Below are 16,542 nucleotides of genomic sequence, written 5' to 3'. Positions count from 1 at the left end.
ATGACAGGCTTTGTAAGACCACATCTCAAGATAAAATCTTGGTAAAAGGGTAGGTCATGTACGAATGTAGAAATTCAGTCTCCAGCACATGGGGGATCTGTTTGAATCTGCAATTTGGCCCTTAGAAACACTTGGCTTCACTTTCTGGATATTTCTGGCACCCTTTCCACTCACTTCCCAAACAGTTGTTTGAGTCTTAAAACTAAGCGTTAGTTTAAGGAAGTGCTTCTCAAAAAGCTGGTATTGTATCAGTGTGGGTATATAGTTTACGTTATTTAGAGTTAAAAATTCAAGGAATTGGACTCATTATTAAGTATTAAGCAGTGTCCAACCCGCTTCTTGCAGATGATTGTAGAAACTGAGAAGTGCAGCATCTCCATGAAGATGGCATCGCCCGAGGACGTGAGTGAAGTTCTGGCTCACATCGGCACCTGCCTGCGGAAGATCTTTCCTGGCCTCTCTCCCGTGTGAGTTTTCCTGGGGAAGGGTGAGGAGAGCAGAGCGCTCCTTCTTCCTCAAAACGGCCAGTGAGAACGGGCCTTCCTCTTGCTCTTTCACTTCTTCTCTCATACTTCCTTCTCTTAAACATTAAATACCAAAACCCTAACTCAAACCTTTGTGTTGTGTCTCTGAGCCTTTCTATAGGGCTGCGCCTTATGCTTTACTTTAAAGAGCTTGAGTGATGAAGTGATTTGGCAATCCTTTCACCTCCACTCATGAGACGGAAACAGAATCCTGTTTAATGTAACTTGAGATTTACCCTACTGTGAATTTCACTCACAACTATTAGCAGAATGCCGGGGGCCGAATGCTTTGTATAAAGGTATTGAGCATAGTATTAATAAAAAGTGAGAGTGCTCTATTTTTCTTTTTTCTCCTTGTTTTTTTGGTAAGAGGAAACTTGAAAAAAAAAGCTAAAAAATTAGCCTCTTTCACTTTCCTCTTAGTTTTCTGAAAAATACATCAGGGGTTTTAGTAAATTTTGTCTGTACATGCCCTCATTTTCTTGTTAAACATTTTCATCAGGATTATGTGCTTGGGTAACCGAGTTTGTACTTAGAGACTGTGGGGGTTGTTGGAAAGGGGGAATTTGATTGGCTGAGGTGAAAAGGCAGAGAGACCCTTATGTCAGAAATCTCCCTAAAACAATGGTTCGTAGTCAGAATACCTTCCTGATGGAAGGAGATAATACACAGGTGGTGGGAAATCCCTCTCCCATTGCTCTCTCTGCAGGCTGAGGTGGCTGTGAAGCCTCATGTAGACATGTCTAAGGTGGTTGCTGTGCGCCTTTCTGGGTGGGGGCTGGAGGGGAATTTTGAGGACTGTTACCCTTCGTGGAATATGACCCTACAGGGATCTGCTTGTAAATAAAGAGGCAAAGTGACAGGAAAACCTGGCCTCTCGTCCTTCCAACCTTTTGGGTGACTGAAAGTGGCTCAGTGGGGATAGGAGCTTCCTTTCACTCTCTTTGGCTTTCAGAGAACTGCTTGGTTCTTTTCACGCTGGGTTGTTCTCTCTTTTCTTCACTTCATGCACCAGAATGGAGGCACTGGCCTTGTGGTTTCTGTTGTTCACCTAGGGCTTAAGCCTCCTCATGCTCTTCTGAGTATCTGGGTAGCTGGTTGCCGAGGGAGCTAAGTGTCCCCTGGCCTCATTCCAGTGGAGTGGAGGGGGCGAGCTGGGGCTGCCCTCTGACTCCTGCCTGGCTAGAAGTTCCAGGTAGGAGATATCTTACAGGCAAGCTCTTGCTGTCCTCTGGTCACATACACGGTTGTGTGTGTAGAGGAGAAGTGTGGACTGGCACGGGGTGATGGGTGGTGGGATGAGGTGAGGAGTCAATCAGTAGTGGCAATGGGGAAATACCCAGAAGGAAAACATTCTTAGGAATGGTTTCCACATCATCCTTAAAGCCACTAGAGGACTGTCCGGGGTAATCATGAGTTAGCAATGACTACAACCTATTTTCCTTAAACTACATTTTAGTAATGTGACTTTGAACATAAGTTTCCTTACAATGTCCTTCTCTTCCCTCCAAATTAACACTAAGGAAATAAGAAAAGTATTAAGCACAGCCTTATTCAGCAAGGACTTATAAGACCCTCACAGCAATATTTAGAATGTCTATTTTTTTTAAAAATCCACTTTTATTTACTGTTCTAGGAATTCCTTCCTTCCTTCTTCCCTCCCTCCCCTTTCCTTCCTTCCTCCTTCCCTCCCTCGCCCCCTTTCCTTCCTTCCTTCCTTCCTCCCTCCCTTCCTTCCTTTTCTTTCCTCCCTCCCTCCCTTTCCTCCCTTCCTTTTCCTTCCTTCCTGAGGAAGATTAACCCTGTGCCAATATTGTTCTGTTTTTTGTACATGGGACATCTCCACAGTGTGGTTGGTGAGTGAGTAGGTCCATACCCTGGGATCTGCACCCACAAACTCAGGCCACCCGTGTGGGCATGCAGAATTTTAACCACTCAGCTGTGGGGCTGGGCCCAATTCTTCCATTTTTTCTTCCCAGAGAAGATTGTATAAGAAAAGTGTTTTCACTTTTATCTTCCATTTAACTTCTTGGTAAAATGTTTAGGCAACAAATATTAAACAATAAGTATTAAATAATCAGCTCTATTTCTAGACAGGCAGTTACTACATATATGTTGGTTTCTAAATCCATGACCTCCACTTTACCCTGATCTTCATTTCTATGTCCTGGCTGCTTATTGGAAGTCTCTACAAGGATGTCCCCAAGCACCTCATGGTTAGTATGTTCCAAACTGAACTTCTTACTTTTTTCCCTAAAACCTGCCCGTATTGGATATTCTATCTCAGTTAGTGGGTTCATCTTTTTCATAGTCTCCCACGTGAAAGCTGAGCTGCTTTGATATCTGGTTCCTCACTTACACATCTAATTAGTTGCCAAGCTCTTTTCATTCTGTCTTAATATCTCTTGGTCTAGCTCTTTCTCTTTCTTCTCATTTCCACTGCCTTAGTTCAGACTGGCTCACTTTCCCTGTGTAACATCTTTCTAACTCATCTCTCTGTTTCCAGTTCTTCTCCTTGCAACTGATCTTCCATATATGCTGTCACCTGAGTTATTTTTCTATAATCCAAATAGTATCTATTCCTTGCATAAGCTCTCTTTGGCTAGCTTTCCTGATAAAGTCTAAATTGGGTAGCCTGACATGGAAGGCCATTGCCACCTTGCCCACAATTCAGACTGTTTTTGAACACAATCAGCCTTTTTTGTATTTTCAGTGCTTTTATTTTGGCTCCTAATCCTGAGAAATTCCCACTCCAAAAGACATAGCCCAGATGCATAGAGTTTCTCTTCTATAAAGAGTTTCTCTATTCATGTTTCCTTAGAACTTTGTGATCATTTCCTATACTAGCACATATCACATTGTGTTATAATTGTTTGTTTATACATTTTTACATTCAATGAGTATTTACTGAATTTCTGCTATATGCTTGGCAGAGTGCTAAGTGTTGGGGTTCAACAGTGAATGTGGTCCCTGCCCACATGAAACTTACATTGGGAATAAGTAAATAAAATAACTGGAGATTTGAATAAATGCTTGCAACTGATCTTCCATATGGGACTAATATAAAGAATAAACGTCTGTCTACAAAGACCTCCCTGTAGCCATGGTACTTTAAACAGACATGGTGGAAGAGAAGGAGTCTGAAGGAGGCCATGAACATTTTCTTCTCAGGCCTTTGCTCATGCTATTTCTTCTGCTTAGAAAAGAGTTGGTGTCATTAAGGAACAAAAGATAACCAGTATGGCTGGAGTATATGAATGAAGGAGAATGAAGGAGGGGATGAGAAATAGTATAAGATGAGGCTGGAAACATAGACACTGGTCAGTTTATGTAGAGTCTCATGATAAAGGGTTTGGAATTTAGTAGTTTTCAATAGAGAGCCACTGTAAGGTTGTATGTAGCAATGTGACGTAATTTTATATATTTTATGAAAATTACTCTTGCTGTTAGAGAATGGATCGGGAAGGGGCGAGAGTAGATGCAGAAAGCTAATTTGGACACATGTGGTAATCTAAGTGAGAGATGGCTGTAGCCAGGAGTACGGTAGTGGCATTACAGATAAAGAGGAGAGAGATGTTAGATGTAAGATTTGTTTTGGATACAGGACTTGCTGATGGATGGATGCTGATGCATTGGGTTGGTGGTGGCAGGGAAGAAAGGGAAGAACCAAGGATGGCTCCTAGGTTTCTGGTTTAATGACTTAGTGACTAATGCTACTTTTCAGTGAGATGAAGAGGGCCTGGGGTAGGTGTGGGGGCAAGTTTTTTGGGGAGAAAAAAAATGCCAGCCATTCTTTTTTTTTTTTTGGAGAGATTTCTTTTTTAAAATTTTTTCCTTTTTCTCCCCAAAGCCCCCCGGTACATAGTTGTATATTCTTCGTTGTGGGTCCTTCTAGTTGTGGCATGTGGGACGCTGCCTCAGCGTGGTTTGATGAGCAGTACCATGTCCGCGCCCAGGATTTGAACCAACGAAACACTGGGCCGCCTGCAGCGGAGCACGCAAACTTAACCACTCGGCCACGGGGCCAGCCCCTCCAGCCATTCTTTTTAGGCATGCAAAATTTGAGATCGAGGACATCTAGGTGGGGTTATCAGATAGGCAATTAGATAGATGAGGTTAGAGCTTGGAGGAAAGGTCCAGGTCTGGACATGCAGCAAATGTTAGAGTCATTAGTGTAAAGATTGTCTTGAATGCACGACTGTTGATGAGATCACCTAGAGAGATACGTGGACTAGAAGAGAAGGTGTCTTGGGAATGAGGCCAACATTTGGTGGTCAAATAAAAGAGGAAGAGCCACAAAGGGAGTTGCGTAAGCGTTCCAGTGGAAAGCCAGAGCCGGGGAGGATTTTCTGAAAGAAGGAGTGGGTGATTGCAGAATGATACTGGGCATTGAACGAGCTGAGGACAGAGGGCTGTCCAGTGGACTGGTGCTGTGAAGGGCACAGTTCTAGCTTTCTGGTAGACTGTCTGACTGTAGTTCTGCAGGCTGCCATGATTGTCGGCTGAACTCAGACGTGAGAAAGTGGGTGTGGCCTATGTGGAAAACTTCTTAGAGAAGTTTAGCTATTAAGGAAAACTGATAAATGGGATGTAACTAACAGGGTATGAGGAATTACAGGAGATTTTTGTTTGTATTCACAATGGGAGATATTAAAGCATATGGCTGTAATGCAGGGAATGGCCTAATAGACAGAGAGAGATTCTTGCTGGAGACAGCGGTAGGTAAATCAACAATATCCTTGAGAAGGTGAGAGAGATACAGAGCCCAAGACATACCTCTTCTTTCTTCTAGCCTGGGAGTTGCTGGAGCAAAGCTTGTGTGTTTATTAATCTTAAATCCTTAGTCCTTGGCACATAGTAGATGTTCACTGAGGTCTTGAATGAGCACATAAATTTCATGCTTACTCTGTGCCTAATACATTGTTGGCTGATGTGACCTGGAATATATAGAAGGTAGAAGCCATGGATGCTTGAGCTGAGGTGACACAAAGCAGATGAGATAGTAAGTGATCAGGTGTAAGTGGGAGGTGAACAAGGGCAGGCTGTCTGTGCAGAGGAGATATGCTTGAAAAGGATGGAGAGAATTTAGAGGAGAGGGTACGAAAAGGAGAGGCAATTCAAATGAAGATATGAATGTGGACTAAGGTGCAGATTATAATTTAGAAAGACTTGGCAGAGAATTTAAATAACTTAAATGTATTTGACTTTTATTTCGCTTTCCTCCCCAACACACAGTTAGCTTGTCAAAATAAACTCTTAATATTTTGTGACTTACATGTTGTGCCTTTACTCTGGAAGTTCCTTAGATTGTGCTACATGATTTCGGCAGGAGAAATGTATAGTTATGTTGGTGTTGGTTATTGCGGCTAGAGAGGGTGAAGAAGTGGGTAACTGTATCTTTTCTTCTACATTCCTAGTATGCCTTAAGTCAAAGCTGTCAGTAAGGGAAATACTTCCTTTACATAAATAATATAGAACATGCAAAGTAAAATATGTCCCCAGTAGTGTCATACATTCCACTCATAGTAAGTTGGAGAATATGAAACTATATTTAGAATCTTCAAGCCTTGTTTGAGTCATTTGTCCCATCAAATATATTACCTGAGCCCATCTTAGTGACCTTGGGTCCCCAGCCCTCCTCTCCTTCCTTGCTCAGGGCATTTCTGGTAGAGACTGGTCGACAGGAAAATGTCTGACGAGCAGATAGCAAGAACCAGAAGAATCAGGACGAACACAGATGGGGCAGCCCTCAGTTCAGATGATCAGTTCTCGAATAATCTGTGTTTGGCTGGATATAAATGAAACAACACCTGCAAAGACCTGAATTTCTGGTTTACCCAAATATAGTTTTGAAAATAACATCTATGACCAAAATCAACTATAAAAGTAGTATATAAATATCTATAAAATATAATCAGTCCTCTTGACTATAGTCAAGAGACCGTAGGTAGGAAAAAAAATGAAGAATTTTCATTAAAATTAATATTCACACCAGTATCTTCTCTTCACCTCCCTCTAACATATATGGAAGCGTGTTTATCTCTTCCTCTCGCCTTCCGTTACAAAATTACATTTTCCTCCCTCATTATATAATGAAAGTTTAGTTCAAAATATAGAGAAAATTTAAAGATTAAAGAAGAAAATTTAGGTTTAAAAATCAACTCCCTCTTAGCATTGTTTTGTGAACATTCTCATCTTTGCTCTGCGATCTTGCCTATCATTGGAGGCCTCACCTAAGACAATGGCAGTGGGGCAATCTAGGGAAGTATTTATGGTCTAAGTTTGTTTAATCTGTTTTCACAGAGGTGTCTGTAATGGCAGTTCTCTTCAGGAAGCTGTTTTGTGTTATGGCCTTCAGCTTTTCTAATAACAAGAACCTTGGCCGTTCTCCAAAACCAAGCTAGATTTTCTTACATTAAATTAAGTCATTAAGGCAAGTTAGAATGAATGTAGAAAAGCTTCACTCAAGAGATTCCCCAGTCACGCATAGATGAGTAACATGTTTCCTGCCCTCTAAGAATTTATGGACTAAAAGTCATGTAAGAAAGTTCCACAAATAATATGATGAAGAGAGTGAGAGTCCCAGATTTCAGACAAGGGAAAGTAACATTTAACTTGGGATGTCAAAAAATTAGTGTTGGATTTGTGTTTGCTTTTCTCTTTGTTTGAGAGGAGGACTTCTGTCGGGGGTGGGCCCGGGGAGAATTCTGTGGGAAATGTCAAGGCTGGAAGCAGAGGGAAGGGTTGGTGCAGGTGCAGCCGGCCTTCAGGAGACAGCAGCCCCCCAGTGTGGTTGGAATTGGGAGCCTGCGGATATCACTGGGATGTCAAGATGAGGTCCAAGGAGAGAGGGTTTGAATAGAAGCCTCAAGGATAGGCACCGGGGAGCTAGAGAAGGCTTTCCAACTTTGGAATAAAATAACAGTTCCACTTACGGGAGAATCGTTCTTGTGGGTCTGCTTTATGAACTGGAGTGGAGAGAGCCTCAGGGTGGAACTGGAAGGTGTCAGATTGTCTGGATAGTTTAGCGGCTGAGACTCTAGGCAAGTTAACTCACTTCTGAATGCTTCAGGGAATATGATGTTAATGCAGTTTTGTGCAAATTGAATCAACTCATGTAAACTGCTTAATAGCGCTCCAGAAGTTTTGGCTGCATGAGCTGTGGCAGCCCGTCACCCAGAGGCGTCGGAATGAAGGCCTATGCTGTCAGAAAGGAAACTGGTGACATTTGTAGGGAATTCCTTTGATGTTTATGATTTTTAAAAATTATATGTAAGTTGATTGAATGTCTGTAGTTTGATTTTTTTTTTTGTTAAATGTGGATAATAACGTCCTTTTTCCGTGGCAGAATAGTAACCTTCTAACGTGATTTTTTTCTTAGGCTTTCAGCATGCTTGATGATTCTTTCATATGTGACACATTTAAAAGTTGGCTGAGTATTAGCGTTGGTATGTTAGGGCAATGTTTCTTTACTATTATAATAAAAATAGTATTACAAGTCTCTACGAAGTCACAAGCTGATTGAAGTATGAAAAGGTGAGCTTATTGTGGAGAAAAGAAGGAAAATAGAAGTTTATTTGTCAACAAAAGAAAGGTGCTTTCCAGGCGCTGGTCATCTCATCACTTTTCTAAAGCAGTAAGTTGCATTTTCTTGTGGTGTGGTTTCCATTAGTAAAACACATACTATTCTGGATACAGTTGCCATCTTGCCTAGGATGAGCCTTGGAATTGAATTTTAAATAAATCAATGACTTTAAGTGGATTAAAAGAATTTACAGATTTTTTCCATGTCTGCAATTTAAGCATGAGATTTGCATAGATAGCTGGTGTGCTTGTCGTCTAGTTCACTGCTCTTTGCCACACGTAACTATTTTCTGAGTCTTACGTAAATTAAATGCACCCGATGTAAATATAGTTGGTTCAACTATATAGTGCTGCCTGCAGGTGAGCGGCAGGCCCTGCATATCTGATTTCTAGGACTTTGGTTTACCTATTATGGTACTTATTTTGACGGCAAATCCCTTGTCTGTCTGTCTTTCTGACATACCTTCTCTCTCTGTGTACCTATATGTGAGCCAGAGCCCTGTGATGCATGCACAGATGGGCTCTTTGCTGTTATTTAGCTCCAGGCAGAAAACAAGTTGTGTGGGGTGGGTTTTCCTTCCAGTCATTGTTTCTGTGCATAATGTTAGAATACTTACGGCACTGTTGCTGCCTTCTGGAAGTTGAATTCTTAGCGCTTTCTCTCTTATGTAAATAAATGTACTTGTTTCATGAGACTCCTTTAGTTCCTGAAATTCAAGTTTTTTTACTTCCTTAAAAAAGAAAGGTGAGAAGTGTTACAGAAGTGGAGCTAGTTGGAAAAGCGCAGACTGACTCCTTTGAAGAGTGTTTTGAAGGTGAGGGAAGATGCCAGGTGTAGCCTCCTCATGGCAGGGCCCTGTTCACACCGACATCTTCAGTGGCCGCTGCCTCCCTCACTCTCCAGTTGACTTCTCCTTACCCCTGAGTGTGAATGTCCAGGGTTGTTTTTGGAGCAAAATTGAGGCTCTGGTTTCTGAATCTGTCGTGAAGTGTATTTCTCCCTATAATCCTAGACTGCCACCTTCCTATTCTTAATCCTCCCAGCTTCCTGCCAAAGATTTTGCCTTTTCTTCCTGCTTTTGACTAGCTTAACTTCATCCTGTGCATCGTTGAAACAGCATGGCCTGCAGTTCTGTTGAAATAAAGCAAGAATTTTAGACGAGAAATCTGATCTCAGATGAAGTCAGATATAAGTCCAGCTTGGTGTGTCCAAGGCTGACTTCATTTAGCTGTGTAAATGCTTGTATCTGCCTCCGACAGCTCTGTGATTTCTTTGCATAATGTCTGGCTTCACTGACTTGTAGCCAGAAAATAATGCCACTGAAATACCCGAATGATAGTACTGACCCGAGACGAACCATTCCAAATTGCCAGATTCTATAATATACCGGTTTCATTGTGAATGTCTTCTTAAACCCCTAGCTGCCCCCAAATTAAGGACTTTTAGAATAATAGGACTTAATCATAGATGTTTTCAGGCAAAACAGAGAAAAATCATGTTGCACTTGTAGCTCTTATGCATTTACACAGGAATTTGAGAGAATTAATGACATTTGACATCAATTGGTTGTACCTGATTATGCTTCAATCATAAAAATTGCAAACAAGTAGGAATAATTTCAATGCTAGCGGAATGTTTGTTTTTAAATGCTTTGGTATGCATTTGAGGTTGTCTCTAGGAGTAGAGCAAGCCAACCAGGCAATTTGTCAAGCTCTAGTACATTTCATCTGGAATCTGTCCAATCAGGAAACAGAAATAACTGAGAACATTTTCTTTTAATACTCAACTTGGAGTTTGAAATTCCTAATGATGACTGAGAGCGTTCTACATAGCCAAAGTGCTGTCAAATCATTGAAGAGAGATTATACTATGTCCAATAGGATTTAGTATGTGTATTGCACCACTTTGCACCCAGCTGCTGTCGTGGTCCTGTCAGGTTATGACCCATGAGCACCCTTCCTCACAGCCCATAATCTCTGACGTCCACCCCACTTTACCTTTGATGGCCACGCCCTAAACCTTGTCACCTCCTGGAACAGCTTCTTCTGTGTTGAAATCACAATTTAGTCATCCCTCTCTGACCGCAGCCTCTAGTCCTTTCACTTTCTCTCCCTTGGAAGTACCAGTATTTGGACTTTTTCAGGGCCTCCAGGACCTGGATCCCTTAGTTTTATCCCCTCCTTCCATCCTCTTCTTGCCTTCCCACAGTGTCTGTTACTTCAGCTAGGCCCTTTTGGCTCCTTCTGTCCCCTCTGTTTTTCTGGCTCGCCTGCCTGGAAAGCCTGCAAGCCTGCAGCAAGCCAACTGCCCCTTTCTCAACACACTTTTGGGCTGCTGGGAGCTGCAGGAGAAAACCCCACAGCTCTTCACCTTGGTACCACCAAAAATTCATGACCTTCGCTCTCACTGGGCTGTTAACAGTCCCAGGAATTTCTTGTTAACTTCTCACTTGATTGCCAAAGTCTGTCCCGGGTCCCACCTCCTCCACTCCCAGATACTGTTTACAGCGCTTGTCTAATCATCTCATACTCCCTGTTTAGGTTTTGCCTGGCTCCTCTTCGCGTTTACAATAAAAACCCTTAATTTGACCCTTAAGGCTCACATGACCTGACCTGGTTCCTGCCTAGCTCCCCAGACTCCTCTGTTGCCCCATCCCTATTACGTGGTTTTCTTTTTTTTTTGGCTAACTCTTTTGAACTGTATTCAGTTTCTGGTAAGCACAGGCTTTCTCTTCTCTGTGAACTTGCCGTCCCTTTATCTGAAACACTTTCCCAGTCCGTGATTTGCACCTCCTCCCCCAACGCTTCACCTGAGTAACTCTTTATTCCTCCTTTAGGTCTTAGCATAGATGTATTATGTATTGAAGAGCATTTCTCAACTCCCCACTCTCCACTGCCCGCCCCACCAGAGACTTCGCCAAGTGCCCCTTCTCTGCCCCCTCTTTCACCCTGTACTCCCCTATATTAGTACTTCTCTTCTCATATTGCCTGTTTATTTGTCTCTTTCTCATAACAGACTGCTTGCTTGGTGAGGGCAGGGACAATATCTGTTTTCTATTTTATTTGTGGTTAGATGCCTACCTAGTACCTGGTAATGGGTCTTGGCACCCTGTAGACATTTAATACAATTTTGGGGGTGAATTAATTCACAAATTATTCATTAACTGATTACTATGTGATAACTACAACGGCATGAACTAACATTTCTTGAGACTTCACCATGCCCCAGAGACTGTTCTAATAAACTCTGTTTTGACCATGATTCTGTGCTGCCTCTGCCTATGTGGGCAGGAACTTTGTTAGGTCCTGAGGGTGAGAGTGGGGCTGTGGGCGGCGTGGTTAGACATGTTCTCGGCTCCAGAGGAATGATAGTCCAGGGGAAGAGATGGTAAAAAGAACAGCTCTTCCAGTATGAAATGCTCAGTTTCTGGATGGACGTTTGTACAGGGTACTATGAAAGGACAAGGGAGGAGAGTTGTACTTTAATTCTTTGAAAGTTAGTAATTTATGGTTAGTATACACATAATATAACTCAATTCATTAAGTAGAACACACTATTTTCTAACTATTCTAATAAAATCTAATGTTATAAAACAGCTAAATAACATGGAGACTATTTACGTTGCCAGATATCTTTAGCTTACAAAGGGAAGTTAAATAAAGGGGTTTATTATTATTCCTATAGATTTCTAGCTCCCTAGTGCTCAAAAAATGGAATTATATTTACCCAAATTGAAGTGACACCCATCTTTGTTTAAAAAAAGGTGGATCACAAAATAGATTTCTATGTGCAGTTCAAAAAACTTGGTTTTTGAAATTCGTTCTTGTTCATTTTACAGGAGAATCATGAAAAAAGTCTCCATGGAGCCATCTGAGCGACTGGCCAGTCTCCAGGCCCTGTGGGACAGCCAGACCGTGGCCGAGCAGGGCCCCTGTGGTGAGCATGCATTTTAAAATCAAAATGTAAACGGCTGCATGGATGTCCCCCTGCCAGGAAGTTAAGTCTATTCCTGGTATGCTACTGTAAAGGTACAATTAGTTTTAAGGTGTAATTAGCACCGCACAGACTTCAGGTTGGTGGACAAAAGTCCTATATTTAAGCTGTATTGCACCCTGCTATGTACTTACTATAGGACGGGGGGAGAATCTTTGCTCTTTTCCCAAACGGAAAGAATATCAGCATTGTCGACATCAGCCGTATTTAAGCTTGTAAATTTTAACTTAAAAATCACTTAGCCGAAAACCCGTCACGTTTCCGTTGTATATTTCAGGTGGATTTTCTCAGATGTATGCCTGTGTTTGTGACTGGCTTGGATTTTCATACAGGGAAGAAGTACAATGGGTAAGTGTATCTGTGCGCACATGCACACACACACTAACATGCACACATTCACACACAGCTGGAGACTATTCCCATATTTGACTGGCTTATTTCTTTTTCCCCACTCTTTATTTTTTTTTTTGTTTAAAATCTTCCTCCCTCAGATTACATAAATATCTGCCTATGTCATTGTCTAATTCTCTTTGCATCTCTCTTGCTTCCCTGATCATCTATGCGGACTATTTACATGACTGAATTATATTTCAAATAGGATGTGGATACAATTTATCTGACACAAGACACCAGGGAATTGAATTTACAAGACTTCAGTCATCTTGATCACAGGTAAGCTACTTCTTTTTTTCCTTTCGTCTACTCCTAATTTTGCTCTCAGAGCTGCACTTCTCTGTTGATGCTTACGGATGTACATTATCTCCAGAAAATCGTTTTATACAGGGAATCAGGAGAATCTAAGAATCTCTGGATTTTACCTTTCAAGTAGTATTTTCGAATGTGTTCATCACTATGAATGATTTGGGGTGGGGGTTCATGTGTGTATCTCAAATCTAGAGTTTGTAGTTAGAAACTATGGAAATGATATAATTCTTAGGTTCTTATACCGGCCTGCAAAGGTCTATTTCATCTATCCCGTGTATAAAATATAGTACTATTTTATATGACTGCCTGCCATTTAAAGCATTTTTCTAGGAGGAAATTTTACGCTGAAATCCTAACAGATGACTTTTAGTTTACAATGTCTTTATGAATTGGGGATTGTTGAGGGTATGTGTGCGTATGTTGGTGGAAAGCAGTTTGCCAATATCTGCCTTCTGATAGTGATAATAGAACTGTAGAACCTGTTACGAGTTATTTGAGAGACTTTAGGTTTTAAGATCTTGACTTTAATATATTTAGCGCTGTGGGCTAGTGTGATCAGGCCCCAGGGGAAAAGCCTCATTCAGTTGCTCCTTCTCTCTGCAGGGGCAGACCTATCCCAGTTATTTCACTCCCCGACAAAGTTGAGCCTTGCCCTCGCCTCTCCCGTGTCTTTTCTGGTAATTTATCCTGTCCTATTCCAGTCTCCTCCACCGTGGATATGCTGCTACTTATTTTAGGTGTACAGATATCAGCCCTATGGCAGGGAACCCCAGCCCAATAAATCTTTTTCTGTTTGGAATTGAGAGAGAACTCTGGGATTCCAGCTGTTCCTTTTAGGCCATTTGGACAACTGGAATTGCCAAGAGGATTATCACCTCTTCTTACCACCAGCATCTTGCCCCCCAAAATGTCATGTCAAAGAATTTTTCCACTTACCTGGCAGGAAATCCAGAATTGTAGTAGGCTCCCCAAAGAGTTCTAGCCAACTGAATTGAGCAAAGAAAAAGTATACTGCATGGGTATGACTCCTCCCTGCACAGCCTGGGTCTGCGAAGGACAGTGAAGCGGGTTCAGCTGTGTCTGTAATGGTGGCTGAAGTGCCTAAAGCTGCTCCTCCCCCTGCCTCAAGCTTGGATTGGCTTGCTTTTTTTATGCAGCAGGCAGGTTTTTCCTGCCTAGAGCCATTTTCCCTCTTCCTATGTATGAGGGAACTTCATACTCAAGTTTAGGCAAGGTATTTCTTGTGTAGCTCATGAAAAAGTGAACTGAAAAACAAAAAAATAGAATGTTTTACTTTGTAAGTACTTTCCAATAAAAATAGAAAATTTCATGTAGAATGAGATAGAAGTGGGTTGGTCTACAGTATCAGGTCTCAAGGTTTTTGGTCCCAGGATCCCTTTGCATTCTTGAAAATGATTGAGCTTTTGTTTATGTGGGTTATATCTTTTGGTGTTTATCACATTAGAAATTAAAACTAAAATTAAAAATATTTATTAATCCCTTTAAAAATAATGTTAATAAACCTATTACAGGCCAACATAGGTGCCATTTTTATGAAAAATAAATATATTTTCCAAAACAAAAATAAGTCAGCAAGAAGAGTAGCATCAGTTGACCTTTTGGCAAATGTCTTTAATTTCTGACTTAATAGAAGACAGCTGGATTCTCATCTCTGCTTCTGTGTTCACTTTGTTAGGATACGTTGTGTTTTTTTTTTTTTTTTAAAGATTTTATTTTTCCTTTTTTCTCCCCAAAGCCCCCTGGTACATAGTTGTATATTTTTAGTGGTGGGTCCTTCCCGTTGTGCCATGTGGGATGCCCCCTCAGTGTGGCTTGATGAGAGGTGCCATGTCTGCCCAGGATTTGAACTAGCGAAACCCTGGGCCGCGAAGCAGAGCGCAAGAACTTAACCACTCGGCCACAGGGCTGGCCCAGTATATAGTGTTTTGACTGAAGTATATAAAGAAAATCCAACCTTATGCAGATGTGTAGTTAGAAAAAGGAGTGTTTTTAATAGCCGTTTCACGTAATTAGAGAAATTTATGTTTGATACTTCACCACAACTCAACAAGTGACAGTTTCTGAAAGATCAGTTGCAACGAGGTATCTGAAACCATATTAGTGAACTTTTTTGTATTTTGTCACATTGAAATCCATTTGGTCCACCTTCTACTTTGAATGGGTCTTACTCATACATGATTTTGCAGCGCCCTACGTTGGTCATTTAGAAAATATTGGTTCACTGAGTTATGCATAGTGTCCAAATATTTTGCTGTTGTCCAACAGAGGGAGAAAGAGACATTTGTTAACTATCAGCACCGATCTTATCTGAAAAGGTTTTAAGTACAGCAAAGCTGTCAATGGCAGAAAAAGTTTCCCCAAAATCAAATTTTTGCTTTAAGATATAATTTTACTATTGGAAAAAGGTGCTATCAGGTAATTTTCTTCAGTGACTGGCTAGCATCTTACATTTGAGAGAAAATATCTGCTAAATCCCAAGTCTGAATAACCATACTTTGTCATTCTTTTCATGGTGTTCCAGGAAAAAAAGGAGCTAGTTCTGCTTCTAATTCCAGCTATCACACAAATACTCTACATTGGAACGGTTATCATTTTGGTATATATAGAGGAAGCATTTTGTGATACTTCCATTTTGTTACACAGAATATTTAAAAGCCATTAGTCAAGGGCTCAGATTTCATAAAATGAGTACATTTTACTTCTTCGTCAGGGACATTCTTCAATGAAATTGCCATTTGTTTAGAGAAACTATGGGTTTGTGGTGGTGAAGGATATGGTGTCTACAGCACAGCGTGGGGGTGCTGCCTGGGTTCCTGCTAAGGTGCCAGTACTTTTCGCTACCATTGCTTTTGCAACATCCGTGCAAATGTCATCACGGTGGAAAGGACAAGTTTGTTTTTGTATTATTATGAAAATAGTCTTGAACTTGTGAACCCCTTGAATGAATCTCAGGGTCCCCCAGGAGTCCATGGACCATACTTGGAGAACATCAGGCCTATAGGAGTGAAGACACCATAGGGCAGCCTGAGGTGTTTCTTTGTCTGTTACACCTTTAATCCCTTTTGCAGTGTTAATAGATTATACATAGCTTCAGTGCTGAACTTTCCAGCTAATCCACTTGTGCTTAATTTGGTGATTATTCTGTCGCAGAGGGAACTATATCTACAGTTACTTGAAATATATAGAATACTATCCATGGGGCCGGCCCAGTGGTGCAGCAGTTAAGTTCACACGTTCCACTTAGGCGGCCTGGGGTTCGCCAGTTCGGATCCTGGGTGCGAATATGGCACTGCTTGGCAAGCCATGCTGTGATAGGCGTCCCACATATAAAAGTAGAGGAAGATGGGCATGGATGTTAGCTCAGGGTCGGCCTTCCTCAGCAAAAAGTGGAGGATTGGAAGCAGATGTTAGCTCAGGGCTAATCTTCCTCAAAAAAAAGAAAGAAAGAATGCTGTCCAAAATTGAGAAACTTTGTCAAAACTTTTAGGATTTTCCTCCAAGAAGATTTTTCCTAATTCCTTAGCTGGAGAAGTTTCAGTTCATCAGTAAACACTGCATTAATGAGGTGGATCATAATCATCTGGTTTTCTAGCTTAAGGGCTAGAAAGACATTTTTCACTACTGAAACTCTAGATCAGGAGTTGGAAAACTTTTTCTGGAAAGGGCCAGATAGTAAATATTTTAGGCTTTATGGGGCAGACAGTCACTGTTGAA

The 16,542-nt window shown here is 41.3% G+C and overlaps 1 protein-coding gene across 10 annotated transcripts in view; it reads left to right on the top strand.

Annotated features, from left to right (window-relative positions):
• The window catches only part of CARMIL1 (capping protein regulator and myosin 1 linker 1), a 309,026-nt gene that overhangs the window by 129,690 nt on the left and 162,794 nt on the right, over window positions 1-16,542 (top strand). For 7 of the 10 annotated variants that reach the window (XM_014851594.3, XM_014851592.3, XM_070515533.1 and 4 more), the window contains 4 exons: window positions 346-467; window positions 11,948-12,045; window positions 12,380-12,450; window positions 12,701-12,774. In XM_014851594.3, coding sequence (XP_014707080.2) covers window positions 346-467; window positions 11,948-12,045; window positions 12,380-12,450; window positions 12,701-12,774 — 365 coding nt within the window. Of the gene's footprint in view, window positions 1-120; window positions 254-345; window positions 468-11,947; window positions 12,046-12,379; window positions 12,451-12,700; window positions 12,775-16,542 lie in introns of those variants that run through there. The other 3 variants (XM_070515538.1, XM_070515537.1, XM_070515536.1) reach the window with 1 other exon arrangement.

This window comes from Equus asinus, chromosome 8, assembly GCF_041296235.1.
Source record: "Equus asinus isolate D_3611 breed Donkey chromosome 8, EquAss-T2T_v2, whole genome shotgun sequence".
Classification (NCBI taxonomy): Eukaryota; Metazoa; Chordata; class Mammalia; order Perissodactyla; family Equidae; genus Equus; species Equus asinus.
The sequence above is the reverse complement of the archived record's forward strand: the minus strand, read 5'-3'. Positions and strand labels throughout refer to the sequence as shown.